General features: G+C 35.6%; 1 protein-coding gene across 2 annotated transcripts in view; it reads right to left on the bottom strand.

Moving 5' to 3' along the window:
- The window catches only part of PTPRQ (protein tyrosine phosphatase receptor type Q), a 202,376-nt gene that overhangs the window by 30,145 nt on the left and 153,669 nt on the right, over positions 1-18,562 (bottom strand). For both annotated transcript variants that reach the window (XM_059186422.1, XM_059186423.1), the window contains 2 exons: positions 13,421-13,520; positions 10,540-10,668 (listed from right to left, as the gene is read on the bottom strand). In XM_059186422.1, coding sequence (XP_059042405.1) covers positions 10,540-10,668; positions 13,421-13,520 — 229 coding nt within the window. The remainder of the gene's footprint in view (positions 1-10,539; positions 10,669-13,420; positions 13,521-18,562) is intronic.

Raw genomic sequence — 18,562 nt, 5'->3', positions numbered from 1 at the left:
TTTCTACCATTCCTCTCTCTCAGTTTGCACCATTCTAAGGGTTTTCCTGCAACTGGATCCTACTGATCCTCAATAGCTGATTCGAGTGTTAACTCTTCCATGCACCTCACTCTGTTCTGATATAGAGAAAATGATTTCTTCCTTCCACAAAAAGAAATTCTTATGGGCAAACCACTTTCCCCCTTGTATTATGGTATATAAGCACATGCATTAAGGATAATGTATTGAGGTTCATATGTGCTTAGAGGCAGGGGTAGGATTAATACTGGCTTACCACAAGACCCTCATAACCTTATTCATAGTAGACAATGAATAAATCATTATTAAATGTATAATTGTGGATTCATTCAGACTAAGAAACACAGAAAGCTAAATGTAAGTACTGTGCTTATTATGACAGTATCTGAATTTAATGAATTTTCCACTAAAATAGTAAGCAACTGAGAATTCTCAAGAGCTTTAGGTAAGTATGATCAATAGATATATTAATAAACACTCATGAGTCTAGGGTGCCTGTGTGGCTCAGTCGGTTAAGTGTCCCCCTTTGGCTGAGGTCATAATCCCAAGGTCCTTGGATCAAACCCCCCATTGGGCTTCTTGTTCAGTGGGGAGCTGGTGTCTCCCTCTCCCAATCTCCCTGCTTGTCCTCTCTCTCTCTCTCTGTTAAATAATAAAGTCTCAAAAAAAAAACAACAACCCCAAAACACTACATGAGTCTAAAAAGCCATACTAGATCCCCTCACAGTAGAAAGTTTATAGGTGTTAGAAACTTTTTAGGAAATTAGATATATGAACAATAAAATCATCTTGCCTATTCAAGTAAGAAAAAGATAGACTTCAAAAAAAGAGTAAGATCTATTTTGGCTTCTTTTTCCTTTGTCCCACTCTCTTTATCCAAACCCAATCACTTTATGTAACCCATTCTTCACATGTGTATATACATAATGTGAGAAACAAGACTTCTAAAGTCTAATTTTTATGCAATTTTCCAGTCTATGCCGATGTCACCAGTACATGTAAACTGAAATTGAAATATCTATCTGGGTAGCCTAAATTGAGAAGACATTTTGGCAAATATTACCTGTTTCCAATAAAAGATTTTTGTGGTTGTGTATTGTATCTGTATCACTGTTTTGATACTTACTCTCATATTGTATGGGTGCATTTTTCTTTTAAGGATTAGTTGCATTCTGGGGTGCTTGGGTGGCACAGTTTGGTTAAGCATCTGACTCTTGATTTCTGCTCTAGTCACGATCTCAAGAGTTGTGAGTTCAAGGCCCCTGTCAGGCTATGAGAAGAGTGGGGTCTCTGCCCGAGATAGTCTCTCTCTCTTTCTCCCTTTGCCCTTCCATCTCACACACTCTCTCTCAAATGACTAAATAAATCTTTTTAAAAAAGGAATTGGCTTCATTCTAAATTTTATTATAGTTTTAAAGTTTTGTTTTTAAATAGGAAAAAAATTAACTTAGACAAGTTAGACAGGGAATTAGAAAAGAAGGTGGGGCATAATACAAAAAAAAAGCATTGACTTTTACTGATGAGGAAATTAAATTCTTTTAGGAAAAACTGTTTGGTTAGATAAGTATAAAAAAAAACACACAGAAATTAATGTGCATGAAGGTCAACAATGTTATTTTAGGAGTGCTATTTTCAAATTAAGTGATCTGTGAAAACACTCAAAGAAACTCAAATAGAAAACTTTTTATTACCATTTTTAAAAACAGATTGTTACATGAAGAGCATTTTAGCCTGATATTTTATTCACTTACAATGGTGAATGATACTGTCAAATCAAATTCAGTTCATTATTATATAAATCAATTTGGGAATTGTCCAGATTTCAGTAAGATAACCAACCACGTTCAACAGAAAGGGCTAAACATTTTTTATTACATGAATCTTAGCTGTCTTAAATCTGATTCCCTTTTGTTGAAAAGGGTATTATTTCATGTCTGGGCTCATTTTTTAAAAGTCTATCAAAAACTTAAATTCCACTCAGATTACTCTTGATAGATCCAGAGAGGAACCATTTATTTATGTTGGCAGTGGTGATTGAAGACCATATTGTCACAGAGACTCAGCTTTCCCTCAAGGTCAATTAGTTGAAATCTATAGGGAATTAAAATATCGTCCAAATAGAGAGCCATGGATGATACCCTATAGATGAGCAGCTTAAATCAGCATTACCAGTGGCATAGGACAAACTGAGAAACTTTGTTTTTTCTACTTAAGTCAGGTAAAAAGAAAAGAACATCAAACTTTATTGCATTGATTAAAAATCTGTATTTGGCACACTGACATGTACTTCGGATTCAAATAAAAATTTGTTAAGAATCTATCTTTCTGGTAAAACATTAATTAATCCTTCCAAGTGCTATAAAAGATTGAGTATGAATTTTTAATTTCTATATTTCAATCAAGTCATTAATTCCTCCGACATTTACATCTACTTCTATAATGATATCCTATTACTTATCCTCAGCACTAAGTATAATGCATTCAAAGATGTCTTCAGTTTTGTTCTTTCCTATTCTTTTTATTTGTTCTAGGCTTTAGAATGGTATTATTTCAGATCTTTCTTTCTTTTTTAAAAAAAAGACTTTATTTATTTATTTATTTGACAGGGAGAGAGTGAGAGAGCACAAGCAGGGAGACCTGCAGAGAGTGGGAGAAGCAGGATCCCCACTGAGCAGGGAGCCCAATGAGGGGCTTAATCTCAGGATCCCTGGATCATGACCTGAGCTGAAGACAGCCGCTTCACTGACTGAGCCACCCAGGTACCCCATTTTCAGATCTTTCTTCATTCTTTTATCAAATTGCCAATGATTTTTCTGGAGTCCCTAATATAAATTTAAATATTATCCTAACCAATCCTCATCAAGTTAAAAAAACTACCAGATGATCTACCAAATCTACTTCTAGGAATATATTCACAGGAAAGGAAAACACTAACTCAAAAAGACATCTGCATCTCCATGTTTATGGGAACATTATTTACCACAGCCAAGAAATGGAAGGAACCCAAGCGTCCATCAGTGGCGAAATCGATAAAGAAGTTGTGGCATTTGTACACAGAGGAATTCCTTTGGCCACAAAAAGAGGAAAACCTACCACTTGCAACAACATGGATAGGCTTGAAGGTACTATGCTAAGTGAAATAAGTCATACAGAAAAGAACAAATACTTATGATATTACTTATATGTGGAATCCAAAACACAAACAAACACAAATTCATAGAGAAAGAAATCAACTTTGTGGTTATAAGACTCAGAGGACAGAGGGAGGGAGTATTGGAGGAAGGTGGATAAAAGGTACAACGTCCAGTATTAAACTAAATAAGTACTAGGGATGTAACGTACAACGCAATGGCCGTGGCCAACATGGCTGTATGTTGTTGAAAGTTGTAAGGAAAAGAGACCCTAAGAATTTTCATCATGAGGAGAAGATTTTTTTCCATTTTTTTTCTTCATTCTTTTTTTTATTGTATTTATATGAAAAAAAAGTTTATTAACTGAACCTACTGTGGTAATTACTTCACAGTATATGTAAATCAAACCATTATGCTCTACACCTTAAACTTATACAGTGACGAATGTCAGTTATTCCTCAATAAAACTGTAAATAAAGTTAGAAAACATTATCCTAATGGCTGGAACAGAATAGCTGACTCAGACTTCACCTTCTAAGGTGAACATCTCAATAAGTAATATAAATTATTCAGTTAGAAAACAGTCAATTAGTAAGTGCTATCTAAGTATTTTCTCAGTATATCTCCTCATATCTGTAAAGACAAATAGATTTAAAAGCTTAGCCCTTTGAAGGGCAGCTCTTTGGAGTCAATGCCCCTTCTGTTTTCATCACGGCATTTCCAGGGCCCAGAACAGTGCTTGGCACCTGGCAGATGCCCACTGATACTTCTTTTACCCAATAGAGGTAAAAGGGACTTTTAGATCGATAAGGAAAAGCAATATTCTTGCTGATGTCAAAGAGCTGAGAAAAGATTCCCAAGGTGGCAAGAGTTGAATTTGCATTATTACTAAGCCTCTCCACATTAGCACATTGGAAAACAAATTCCTGACAGATGTTTTATTTTGTCAGCCACATATTCTCAATTACGGCCAGGGCCACAAGCTTAGCTACCTTAGGCAAGAGGGCAGAAGGAGTAGAAAGAGAAGCTGGAAAAACTGCTGACAGCTATGTGAAGAGAGGGGCACAGGCTCTCAGTGAGACCACAGTGAAGAGGACACAGATGACACGGTATCATCTAAAAAAGGAGTGCTTGGAGCCTGAACTATTAGCTAGTAAGGCAAGTTAGCCCTAAAGTTCCTCAGTTAGGTGTTAGAAGGTAACCTCAAAAAACTAAATTTGGAAGAAGACTACATCTACCTTAGCAAATAGGATTTATGCGCAGGTGGGTTCTATAAAGGTTCTGATGAATCCAAACCATTAAGTTAAGCTCTATCAGAGTAAGAGCTCTAACTAAATAGGACACTACTAACTGATTCTAAGGGAGAAAATGTGGTGCTCGAGGAAAAACGAGGTAAAAATAGAAGTATTTTTTTTTTGAGGCATTAATGGCATAAGGTAAAAAAAAAAAAGAAAAAGAATAAAAAGTAAAAGAATTCTGTTTAATGATGATGAAGAAAGTTACTTGGCAGAGCTGCTCTACCAGACCCCTTGTGAGTCTGGAGTCCTGAGAGGTCAGCTTTGAGGGCTGGTTGGAAATGGATATTTTATGTGTGATGTGATCACTTAAACCTTCAGCTCAACAGTCTCACTTTGACAACTGAATCTGATCAAGCAGGTCCTTTGAGGAAAATGTATTTTTATAAAACCATTTTAATTCTGTCAATGGAAACTTGGCAATTAGTTAATAGGAAGTAAAACAAGGTAACCTATGATTCCGAAATGCTAAATATGATTAGAGTAGAAAGAGTCCTGGCTTCCACTGTTTTAATCATGCTGAGCATTATCCGTGATCAATGAGAGTGTCAGGGATCTTGGCCCCATCCAGCCTTGTGGCTCATGGAGACTGATTTCTCTGTCATAGATGTGGGGTTTTAAAATCAAACGCATTTTTGTTCTTTGCCTCCATTCATATTCTTTGCATGAAGAAACTGATTATCTCTGGGGCATTCAATCTGTTGCTGGGGTCACCGGTGATGCTGACATTTTGTTATGCTACCTTCAGAAGCCATAAGGCAATTTTTGTGCTAGCATATAAATGGCATTTCCGAGCATCAGAGGAGTGCCTGAAAGCGTGCACAGCTAGCTACCCATTGATTAGTGCAGAAGTGCAGATACTATGAACTGTGACACTCTGTGTATGCCCCAGAGGTACAGAACGGGAAATTTCATCATCCTGGTCCTTACAGATTACCACCTGTGGTAGCTGAAATGAGCTTGTGTGAAGTGTGGGCCCAGACTCGATCTGTCAGAAGGAAAACTCAGCTTTGTATAGTGGTAATAATAAGACAAGATGCATGTGAAGGAATCGAGGTGGATACTTATTTTACTATCAAAGCTAACACAACATGAGAACACAGCAAATTCTTACGACATGCACATTATGAGTCAATGTGCATTTTGATAAGGTTAACTTTACCATATCAATAGCATGCAAATTATAGAGGACATATTGTAAGTAGAAAGCATAGGGCTTGGGCTTTTTTTTTTTTTTTTTCCCTTTTGGCTTGGAAAAAAATAGCATGTTAAACCACGAAACGCTCAATATAGTGCATTTAAAAATATAGAGCACACCACCTGACAAGATGAAAACAATCACAGCAGAGCTCTGCATCACCACAGTAACTTACTGGATGACAAAAATCTCCTTGCGTCTAAAGAAAAATGAAGAATATCTGGAAGTAGAGATTCATTATGTATTTAGTACACAAACACACTGAATTATCTTTTGCTACTACAAGAACATGAGCATTAAATTAATTAAATCATCCTACTTCAGGACACTTCTCTGGAATTCACATATTTGTCAGATACTTCTTATCTGGATTCATGTATTTTTGTTGTTGTTTGCAAAATAGTTTAAGAGAGAAGTAAAAATTCATAGCTCGAGCCTGTCAGAGTTGATGGCAATTGAAATACCAACAATTTTACACAGAATTTCATGTATCACATGTATCACATACATGTGATGTGATATATCACATGTATCACATATCATGCATTCTTACTGAAGGTACAGTAAGACTTGTACTACTAAAGATCTTTCGGTTTCTGCAAGTTTGAGCCTATACTAAAATGCCATCACTCCTTTGTCCCATATAACTAAAGAACAAAGAATTCAAAAAAAGCAGAATCATTTCTCAGCATAGGGAAAGCTGCTTGAAGAAGGATCCCATGGGGTCATGTCTTTAAGAAGGGTTATATTGATCTCATCTAATACGCTTCCAAGTTACACATACACAAGTACACAGAGGGGCAAGCGTATCTTGTTACCTCTGAATTCAACACACCCAGGCTAGCATCGTGGCTGTCCTATTTACCTGGTCAGTTACTTAAATTCTCTAAGTATCTTTCGTTTTTCAACTGCAGAATGGGGAAAAAAGTATCTACCACCAAGGATTGAAAGGGTTACGTGGGATCATTACACATAGAATTAACACATAGTAATTGCTCAAAAACAGTAGCAATTATTATGTTAACAAGCCCTCTATGCGAAGGGAGATTGGGGTGATTTTTAATTTTTTAAAGTTTGCAAATAATAATAATAATTCCCAATGTATGCTGATTTAGAGTTTATAAGAGTTTTCTGAAAACGCAACTCAATATGCAAACTTCTAAAGTTTTTGAAGAAAGAAAGATACTCTCAAAAGAGCAATTCAATTGCTCCCTTTATTTTGTTGAGGATTTTAATTAATGCACTAGTACGTTCTTAAAATAGGTAAGAGAATTAATATGGAATAATGCACAAAATTTGGGTGGGGAAATTGAGGCTTGGAAGAAGTTGAGTGTCAAGTAATTAGATTAGTAACATGATTAATGTTATTCTACTGTGTTTTGTTTTGTTTTTTCCCGATTTAGTCACCATGGCCAGTAAGGGGGATGGGGGAGCAGAGAGGAAGAGGGAGACCCAGAACCTACTATAACTTAATTAAGCCTGGTAAGGAAACAGTGAAAAATAAACATTTTTTTGCAAATAGAATATTTAACTTGTGAACTTTCTGTTAGGTTATTTAATTTTAAGTGTTATAACTCTCTTGGAAAGGTAGTTTGTGTTGCAGTTAAATTAGTTAAAGCAACCCATAGGGCCAGCTGGTCTCAGCAGCTTGAAGAGACAGGTCTGTTACACCTGAGTGCATGCTGATCTTGCCAATATTCCCTCTGAGAAACCTTTCTCACTTCCTTGGCCTAGGTGGCTGTTTTTGTTTGTTTATCAAATAACAGCCCCAAGGGTCATTTTCTAATCAGGTGAATTTGGAAGAGATGAGCTCAACCCTTCCTAAGAAATATATTGTGCATTGTCTAAACTTAAATATAAAATGTGCATAAGGAAATGATATAATTATCATTCCAAACAGAAATTGAAAACATTATTTTGGCCTATCCTGAATGTTCTCATGGAGTTCCAGAGTACTAAATTGTTTTTGTTTTTTGTTTTTTTTTCTAGAGTACTAAATCTTCCTTTGAGTTTTGTTCTTCAGGAAGAAAAAGTACAATGTAAGAGAATTCTTCTTCAGATCCTTTGTGAAACAGGTAATTTATAATTAATGAGAGGTGACACACAAAATTTACAGGATGAATCTTAACATGTAAATAAATATATAGGCACATGTCATAAAATGAATACTTTCTTAACTATAAAATTCCAAGTCCTTGACAGGATTTAGTACAAGCCTCATAATGACTTTTGTCAACTAGGTAACACCCTAAAATTAGTATTTTAAGTATTGATTAGATATTTTTCTTTTATCATTTCTCTTATGGACATGTCAAGATATAGGACAACTGAGGAAAACTGCTAGTCCATTAGCATGAAGAAAGTGGGCAGGTTAGAAGGAAAAGAACATATGTAAGCCTCAGGTAGAAAGAGCATATATGTTAGTGGGATATTTTTTAGTGCTGTATCTCAGTTTTATTTTATTTTATTTTAATTATGTTATGTTAGTAACCATAAAATACATCATTAGTATTCGATGCAGTGTTCCAAGATTCATTGGGGTAGATTTAAAAGAAATTACCCAAGTTCTTTCCTGCAAATAACAAAGACTTATGACATAAGTTATTCAACAATTTAGAAACTAAGTCAAAGTCCCTGATTCTTTTTTTTTTTTTTTTTTTTAACTCCCTGATTCTTTACTCTCAGAATCTACTATCAGTCTCTGTGGTTTATTCTCATGACCTATATGACTTCTAATAGATTTAGATCTTCCAGCACCTCAAGACATGTGAAGGGCTTTAAGCTTCACTGAAAGACGGCTCCTCATGTGTGTGCACATGACTAATTATGGATCCATTAGTTACCATTTCTTCTAGGCTTATTTTCTACTGTATTACTGACCTTATTAACATGAAAAACCTTCCAAAAATAGTAAATCTGGAGACAGATCTCTGTAATGAAGCTAGTACTCAAACTACTTGATAGTTACTTTAATACATTTCTATAATAATCAGGCAAAGCATAGTCTTATGAGGCACCAGAATTACAAATAAGGATATTTCACAGTCATGGATGCTGGAATCATAACAAAAATGAGAAAGTAAAAAGCATAGATGCTAAAATTTCCAACTTTACAATTTTGGGGGTAATATGTACTAAAGATCTATGTGCAAAAATAAATAAATATTATTTGAAATATACTTGAAAGACACTTCTACATCATTTTACAAATAAATCCATATATACATAAATAAACTTGGAAGCAAGAAAATAAATAATTAGGAGTTGAGAAAATAAATAATTAGGAGAAATAGGCAGCCCCTGATTTATAAAAAACCAATAATAAACAATCCATGCAATCCTTATCCACTGTTTCCATTAGCTGCCATGACAGTCATTGTTAAAAAAAAAAAAAAAAGCTTCCAGTTTTCAGACAATGGCCATGTTCAGAAGTATAGGAAAGAGCAAACTGTGAAAACACACAGAGCTTAAGGAATCTAACCTCACCACAGCCTGCCTAGAATGATAACCTCCTCAATAACGAGCACTTTAATACAGACTAGCTTTTTTCACTTTATTAAGTCTTTTCTCTCTCCTAAAGATCTACTTAACTGAGGACTTTGGGGGGATCAATAAAGCTTCTTTTAAAAAATTGCCATAAAAGTGTTTGGACACTTAGAAGTTTCCATTTCAGTAAGAAGAGATCCAAATAAATTGTTCAAACAACTAAAAATAATTGTACTGAGAGATCTGATGTGTTATCCCTTGTACTTTTGGGTGTTAGAAGACGCTGAGACTCCAGGTCTGTGGTGGTGGCCTGAACACTGAGAAAGGGAGCTGGGAGGGTGCTACAGAAGTTCAGTTGGCCCACAGGGGGACAACAGAAAAGATTTCCTTTTAATCTGCAGGATGACCCTTTTAATTTATGATAACACTGGATAACTTTCATTTTGCAGTATTTGGAAGGCCCCTGCTTACTGGATGACACTTCCCTCTGTAACACATATTAGATATTTTTTTCAAAGTCACTCTCTCAGGTAAAGACCAGCTTTGCTAAATGACAACTATAAACAATTCCTTTTTAAGTTCAAGAACTTTCACGGCCTATTTCTGGAGTTAATAATTTTTTTAAAGCCTAGCAGAGTTGTTCGTGTACTTTGTAAAAACTGTCATGTGCTTATAATCATCACAAAATACTGGATCTTATAAGAATCTAAACTTGTTATAATGGCCTGATGACAGTTTTTATTAAGGATTTGATGAATTATCTTAATAGATAAATTTTTCAAATGATTTATAATAATCTCAAAAGGCCTTAAAATACTTTCTCTTTAAAATTAAGCACCTTTACTATTTCTAGTACATACTGATGACACACTTTTCCTTCCAAAGGTAATTTTTACTTTGTATTTCATTTTTAAATATTAAGCAATTTAAAAAATAAAGTGTTAATACACAAGTTACATTTTTAACATAATTTCATACTAAAATAAAGAGCTATCAGGCTTTTATAAAAGTGATAAAACAATATCAAGTCATCACAAATTTAATTAAACTTGTAATTAAAAATATGGACATTTCCAGAAAATCCAATATAAAAGAAATCGATCACATGAAGTGAATTATTAAACATAATTTTAAAAGTTTAATGTGTAAAAATATTTGTCTCAGGAAAAAAAAAAAACTTGCTTGAACATTATAGTCCGAGGTTCATATTGAACCCAAAGCATGAGGAAGATTAAGTGATTCTCCGAACACCAGTGAGAAGTGTGCAGAAGATGGAGGTCACCCTTTGAAAGAAGATCTCTATGACCTGTGTAAATAGGAGCCCCACAAACACTTCCAACAAGCATAGGTCAGAATAGGGTCATGGCTCCAGGCCCTCTGAACCACTGTTCGCCAAGAGGAGTGTGCTCACCGCGTTAATCTCTCGTCCTTCAGTTCCAGGTCTGCCACAGTGATGAGCTGATCCAGCTTGAATTTGGTGTCAATAATTTCTGCATCTTGAGGAGAGTATGTGCCACCTTCTTTCTGCTTCTGTCGAATTCTAAAATAAGTGTGGTAAAGTCCGAAAAGGAAATACCATAGAAAGCAGATGAAATTAAGTTTCATTTTCTTTTTAAGGAAAGATAGCCATCCAGTATTTTCTTTGTTGGGGTCATGTCTCTGAATATGGTGCAGATTTTTAGCTACTCAACTTCTTTCCCCTGTTTTAATTTCATAAAACCCAATTCTACTATATTCCTTTAACAGGGTGCTTTGTTGTAGTTTCAAATTTTAATGAGAATCCGTTGATCGGGGCCTGGACCACTGGCAAATTTTAAACCACAGTGCAAATGAAACTGATGCTGTGAGCTTGTTTTTCCTCCCTCTAGCTGTCTCTAGCTTTGTCATAAAGAGAAAATAAACCGAAGTGGAACCTGCTCATTGCTATCAGCACCAGTGTTAAAAGACAATGGCACATCTACAGTCATGAAAATGTATAGAAATATGTTTTGAATTGCCCCATTGGCTTTTTATAAAGATATTGTGCAGCTTATAATGTTATCTTTATTTACATTCAGAAAAGTCAGGTTCAAAAATAAAAGTCACCTGAATTTGAGAATCAAATCCAAGTCCTTTCATTTTAAGCCCTTTACATGTTTATTTTTCTATGACATAGAATGGTCATTACAAAGTGATATTAGCTAATCTTTTACATTTCAAACACTTATTATGTAATATCAGTTGTATATTCAGGATGGAATAGAAAGTATAAAATATGGTGCCTATTCTCAAGAACATTATTGTTTAGTTGAGAAGTAAGATCTAAATGTAGCAAAAGCAATAAAAAGAAAAAAAAATCCCAATCCCAATTCATAAGACAACTATTAGTATTGACAGGAAGTAAAAAAGTGAGATCTAATTTGAGTGTTCCAGAATAAGAAGGAGGAAGAAGCACAATTCTGGCTGACTGATAAAAGCAGAGTTGTATAAAAACCTTAGGAATGTTCAGGTGAGAACAGACCCATTTGGCTGAAGAGAAGTGTATCAGGAGGTAGTAGGGAATAAGAGGGAAGTATTTCTTGCCCACATAAGGAGTTCATCCTATAAGGAGACGAAAAGTCAGAAAAGTTTTTAGAGCAAGGAAACAATATGAATATGGCCAAAGCATACCCCTCAGGACAAGGAAGATATCTTACACAATCCATCTCTAAAAGTGCCTAGAATAATGACATTCCCTCACCATCTCCTGGCTGAATCTGAAAACAGTATGTAGCAAAAGAAAAATATTTGTTTCAAGAGCTCCTCAAATTATCCATCAAAATGATGATTTAAGAGATTAATGGTGAAAGAGAGGATGCATGGCATACGGAATATGGGACCACCTTCTCCAGATAGAATAAAAACAGCCTATCGAGCTACTTAAGAAATTAGTGTCATGGTTATTTTTGCAAATATAAGGTCCCTTTAGCTCAAAAACTATTTTATGAAGCCAGATTTTAGGACCACAACTAAGATTTCCCTTGAGGCCCTGTAAACAGCAAGAATTAGGAGACTGATACTGGGAATTTAAAGGGACCCTTCGGGACACCTGGGTGGCTCGGTGGGTTGGGCCACTGCCTTCAGCTCAGGTCATGATCTCAGGGTCCTGGGATCGAGCCCCACATTGGGCTCTCTGCTCAGCAGGGAGCCTGCTCCCCCCCCTACCTCTCTGCCTACTTGTGATCTCTCTCTTTGTCAAATAAATAGATAAAATCTTAAAAAAAAAAAAAAGAAAGAAGTTTAAAGGGACCCTTGGAAAATGCAGTAGAGACTTGTTGGTAAAATAAACAGGAAAAAGGGGTCCACCATGTAAGGAAGTTGGACGTCTTCCAAGTGTTGTCCTGATTGTAAAAATGATCTCTTCGGTATAAACTTTAAGATTTAGACCTAATTAAAATATTTTTCATTAAACCTATCAGAGTTATAAGTTATTTTAAAAATGCAGAAATCCCAGCATCTTCAGCTTTTGTGGTTTCACTTTATTGTCTCTTAATTTTAAACCCAGCCTTCTTCGCCTTGCTTTGTGATACTGGAGCTAGACTCTATAATACTTCCCTTTGCCAGTTGTATTCACTGGTGAATGATTCTGGTAGCTCAGCACCCCCCACACTATTCAGCAAGATGGGCTGTTTTTACAGACCAATTCAAGTCTGCCTATCTTCCATTCATGACAGTTAGCTTCCCACAACAGCTCAGAGGCTCTTCCCTCTGACATTTTCTTTGCTTGCGAGTTGCTGCTAGGTGACAGGCTGTATGTGCCTGTCGTAGACATTCTATGTCAAACTTTGGAGTGAGACTTCTAATTCTTAGTTCCTTTATTGTCCATTCTTCCTCAGCCTTCAGAGAGCAGCCGTTTTGTAGGATTTGTTACTTCTGGACCCTTGAGAGTTCTTTTTTTTTTTTTTTTTTTTAAATTTTTAAGATTTTATTTATTTATTTGACAGACAGAGATCACAAGTAGGCAGAGAGGCAGGCAGAGAGAGAGGAAGGGAAGCAGGCTCCCTGCCGAGCAGAGAGCCAGATGTGTGGCTCGATCCCAGGACACTGGGATCATGACCCAAGCCGAAGGCAGAGGCTTTAACCCACTGAGCCACCCAGGCGCCCCATGAGAGTTCTTTTATCACCTATAGTAGTTAACTATTTCAACTAGTTAGCAATTTTTTAAATTAAATATTCCCCATTCAAATGAGTATTGTGGCTTTTGTCTCCTGATTGGAAATGACTGAATAATGTCCATAACGCAGCTTAGGGAAGTGAGTACAAATAAATCTTACCTTGCAAATGCAAAAATAGCTGTCCCAAGAAGAATGATTGAAAGGATACACAAAGTGACGGAAAGTATAATTTCTACAGTTCTTTCAGAAAGTCCTTCACCTGAAGAGGAAGTAGAACATTATTAGTGATTATTATTCTGAAATACTACTGGGGTCTCAAAACACAGAAAAATATTTTCTTGGAATGTTTCTCAAGAATGCTAATAAGGTAAACATATATGTTTGTTCTCCTTCTTCTCCTAGGTTTTCTAAATCTGGGTCTCAGACCTTGGACCTCTTCTTTTTTCTATCTAAACTCACGACCTTAGTGAGCCCCTGCAGTCTTGTGGTCTTAATTTTCAACATAGGATGATGACAACGTAATTGCTATCTATCGAACTTCAGACGTGAGTATCCACTTGCCTACTATATATCTTTACTTAGAAATGTAATTAAAATTTCAAAATCAGTATCTAGATTGAACTCCTGTAACTCCTTCATTTCAACTGCATCTTTCTACCTCTTAGTGGATGGCAACTTCACTGATCTAGTTACTCAGTCCAAAAACTCTGAAGTCATATTTGACTCTTTTTCTCTCGTAGAACACATTGACAATATCCTAGGAAATTCTGGTGCCTCCATCTTCAAAATACATACACTTTTCATTAAAAGAAACTAAGGAAACTTGGAGAGATAGAAATCAAAGTGTGATAAGCAAACAAAAGGAATTTGGGACATCTAGTGGGGCCAGACAGCCAAGAAGCTATCAAAAAGACTAATGATACAGAAAGAACTAAAGATCATCTTACAGAAGTTTCCACTGGTTAAAGAGAGAACAATTCAAATTTTATGATGAATAAAAACTGGAATTGGTGGAAACAGATTCAATATATAAAAATCTACAAGTTCTAATATTATTCATTGAAAGAGAAATAAAAAAAATACACCAACTTTTAATCTGTAAATAGTGCTTATAGCCAGACTACCATTTCCTTATTTTAAAAGTAAGCAATTAAAGGGAAAAAAGTAGGCATTTTTTCCTAACTTTCTCATATGAACTATATTTCATGAATTAAAAAAAAAATAGTCCTACATAAGGCAATAAAGATCTTCTGAGAGGAGAGTTCCATTTAGTAAGTGCAGAAGGAATAATACAATTAGAAATTAGTTTTTCACTCCTAATAAAGTAAGTGATTTAGGTAACAATCATAAATCCATCCTTAATGATTAGGAGGTAGGTTGAAAGGAATTGGATATTAACAGGACACTAAACTTTCATCCTACAGATTATTTGTTGGTTATAACAAGGGGGAAAAACCCAACTTGCCAATGTAGGATCATGCTGTCACTATAACTAAACCCACTGATCAATTTTAACATCATTGAAATGTGACAACCAGATATTATATGCCTCCTGATGAGAGGTAATTTAATCTAGGCAGCCAACACCTGCAAAATAGCCTTGCCGAAAATGTTAATTGTGAATATTCAAACCTTTAGATCTTATTTCTAATTTTAAGAAAGTAGAGGAAGGAATAAAAATTAAATCATCCCTAGAGAAAACAAACAATCAGAATATGGGACCACCCATAGAACAACTCATGTGGTTGCCTAAATGAATCTATGGCATAGGGGAAAAAAGAGGAAGAAGAAAAGAGATTGAGAGACACAACAACAAAAAATAATAAATGGACCTCTTACTGGGGTCCTGATTCAGACATATTATGAAGAAAAAAACAGAAGATGATTTGAAAATATGTAGAATATTATATATTAAGGATTTTATTTATCATTAATTTTATTGAACTGTGACAATAGAAATGTTCTTATTAAAGAAACATACTAAATAGTGGAACATAATGCATTGTGTGATTTCCTTCTTTCCTCCCTCTCTCTCTCTCTCTTTTTTCTTTTCTTTTGTTTCTCCCTTTCTCCCTTCCTTCCTTCCTTCCTTTAGATTTATATTTATTTATCTGACAGATAGAGACACAACGAGAGAGGGAACACAAGCAGCGGGAGTGGGAGAGAGAGAAGCAGGCTCCCCGCTAAGCAGGGAGCCCAATGCGGGGGATTGATCCCAGGATCCTGGGATCATGACCGGAGCCCAAGGCAGAGGCTTAATGACTGAAGCACCTGGGCACCCCTGTATGATTTACTTTAAAATACTTCAGAAATAAAGGAACAAATGTGTAAATAAAACAAGTGTAATAAAATGTTAAAAACTATTACATTTAATTAGTAAGGATTTAGGGTTTCATTATACTATTCAAAACTTTGTGTAAGCTGCATTCATTTCTCATCCCCTCTGCTGCCAGGATCCTGAGCCAGGCCACCACCCTGCTTTGCACAAATTATTGTATAGATACCTAACAAGTCTTGGATTCACCCTTGTGCTCTTCCCATTTATTTTCAATACAGCAGGAAGAGCAATCCTTTTTATAACATTACCTTTCTAATTAAAATCCTCCTCATCTCTCACAGGGAGAAGCCAAAGTCCTTCCAATGGCCTCTGAGATCTGGTCCCTCATTAACTCTTTGACTCCCTGTTATCTCTCTGACTTCTCTTTTAATCTCTACCTTTCTCGCTCTGCTGGAGCCAGACTGGCCCCCTTGTTGTTCTTGGAACATATCAGGTCATGGGGCATTTGCACCAGCTTCTTCCAGTGCTTGGAAAAGTATTCCCCCTTGTATACTGTCTGAGTAGCCATTTCATAACCTTTGAGGGTTTGCTCAAAGATCACCTCAATGAAGCCTGAATGGATCAAATATATGTGTTCTTCCAAAATTCATATGTTGAAACCCTAACCCCTCAGTATGACTGTATTTGGAGTTAGGAAGTCACTAACATTAAATGAAGTCATAAGGGTTGCGCCCTAATCCAATAGACTTAGTGTTCTTATAACAAGAGACACCAGAAAGGTATCTCTCTCCCTCTATGTGCAGAGACTGAGGAAAGACCCCATGAGAACGCAGTAAGAAGGAGATCTTCTGTCAGCCAGTAAGAGAGCCCTGACCACACAACAAAATGACTAGAACTTGGTTCTTGGACTCCTAGCATCCTGAACTGTGAGCAAGATTTCTGTTGTTTAAGCTATACAGCCTATGGCATTTTGTTATGCTTAGTCTAGCCTAAGCAGACTAAGACATCATTCTATTTAAAACTGAAAGCTCCAACTTTCTCACTTCTGCCTTCTGCCTTCTACCTCAACTGTACTCCATTCTACTTTTTCTTTTCTCTACTGCTCTTATCACACTTTAATATATCTTACAATACATTTATTATTTATAGTCCTCATTGTTCATTGCCCAGAGTGTAAAGCTCCCTGAGGACAGGAGTCTTTGTTTTATTCAAAACTATATTCCCAGTTCTGAGAATAATACCAGATACATAATAAATGCTCAATAAATCGAACATTCATTAGTAAATTTGCTAAATTTACTAATTAATATAAATATTAGTTTTGAAATAGACACTAAAAATTTTCAGGTTAAAGATCAAACATTGAAACAAATAAGAAATGCAAGATATTTATCATTTACTTAGAAACAACTATTACAATTATAACCATTTTTAAGTTACATGAGTTATCATTTAAAATTGTCCTGTAAAAAGTATTAAAGTTAAGTGACAAAATAAAATGGGTTAACTAACTATGTAACAGGCAAGAATTGGTGTTTTAATTTTTTCCCCCTGGCTTGGTGCTTATGAAATGTTAACAATAGGAAAGGGTTCCTGTGGCTATTTTGCCTGGTGGATTCAAATGAATACTGACTCTTAAAAACTGTTTCCAGAGTTTCATGGACATCTAGAATCTCCAGCTAAGTTAGGAGACTGGAAAGCGGCACCTAGCTCATACAGTATTTTAGATACCCTCTTTTTTATATGTTAACATGTGAATGGCTTGTTTTAAGAATTTTCATATGCTGACTCTAATTGGATGTTTATGGGAAAGGAAATACATGAAGATGAATAAAGAATCCTCTTTATTAGGTAATACTTAATCATTGGACCTTCGAACCCAGTGGGGAAAAAAATGATTTCATAGACCACAAAAAAATGTTTCAGATTAGATTACGGTTTCAAAGCACTAGCCAAGTGAAGTGAGGAAATGACATACAATGTATTAATAAACAGTATGTAATCCTTTTGGGCACATGTATTACAAATGTACTAGTAGGAAAGGACAAAGTGTACCATGACTGTTGAGCACAAATTCTGATTCACTGCTATGCATATACCCACAGAGCATTACTGTCTGAAATGAAGTCACTTCTCCAAATCCTTCCATATGACATGGAATTCTTTCACTTGAAAATATCAACATGATTCTCTCTGTAATAAGCAGAAGTCATTTCCTGACCAAACTTAAAGTCCTAAAAAAGGTCACATTAAATTGTGTTTTATTTGCCTGATAAAATGTGCTGCTGTAATTAAGCAAATTATAAAGCACTAATTTTTCACAAGTGTTTTTTGATTGAAATTATTATTATTTCACTTCAGGTGATAGATCTGCTATAAGCCAGTTTTCTAACTCTAAGCGGAAGCTGAATTAAATGAATTATAAAGCTCATTGGACACATCTGGCTCTTGATATAGATGAATGTCATGTGAAAAATCTTCTAATATCATTATTAATCTTAAAAGAAAACAAATTGTTATAACAGAACTCAAGTTTAAGGATCTCTTCTCTTTTGGACAGTACTGTTCATCCCAGATGTTCATGTACTGCACAAAGAATTTATTAAAAGTCACTCAATTTCATAATTGAAGAAATGTAAGTTAAAACACCCTAGGGGCACCTGAGTGGCTCAGTCAGTTAAGCGTCTACCTTTGGCTCTGGTTATTATACTGCGGTCCTGGGATCGAGCCCTGCCAATGCCTCCTTGCTCAGCAGGGAGCCTGCTTCTACCACCTTTGCCCTCTTCCTCTGCCCTTCCCCCACTCATGTTCTCTCTCTCTCTCTCTCTCTCTCTCAGATAAATAAAGAGAATATTTAAAAATAAATAAAATAAAATACCCTGGACATATTTTCATGCATCAGTTTGGCAAAATATTAAAAGTAGACAATAAGTAGTGGTTTCCAGGGTGTAAAGAAACACTCCTTGTTTAAAAAAAAAAAAAAAAGGAATTTTTGTATCTTTTTGTGCAAAAGTAAAGCATAC

This window comes from Mustela lutreola, chromosome 8 (assembly GCF_030435805.1).
Source record: "Mustela lutreola isolate mMusLut2 chromosome 8, mMusLut2.pri, whole genome shotgun sequence".
NCBI classification, from domain to species: domain Eukaryota; kingdom Metazoa; phylum Chordata; class Mammalia; order Carnivora; family Mustelidae; genus Mustela; species Mustela lutreola.
This window is presented reverse-complemented; position numbering and strand designations above follow the sequence as displayed.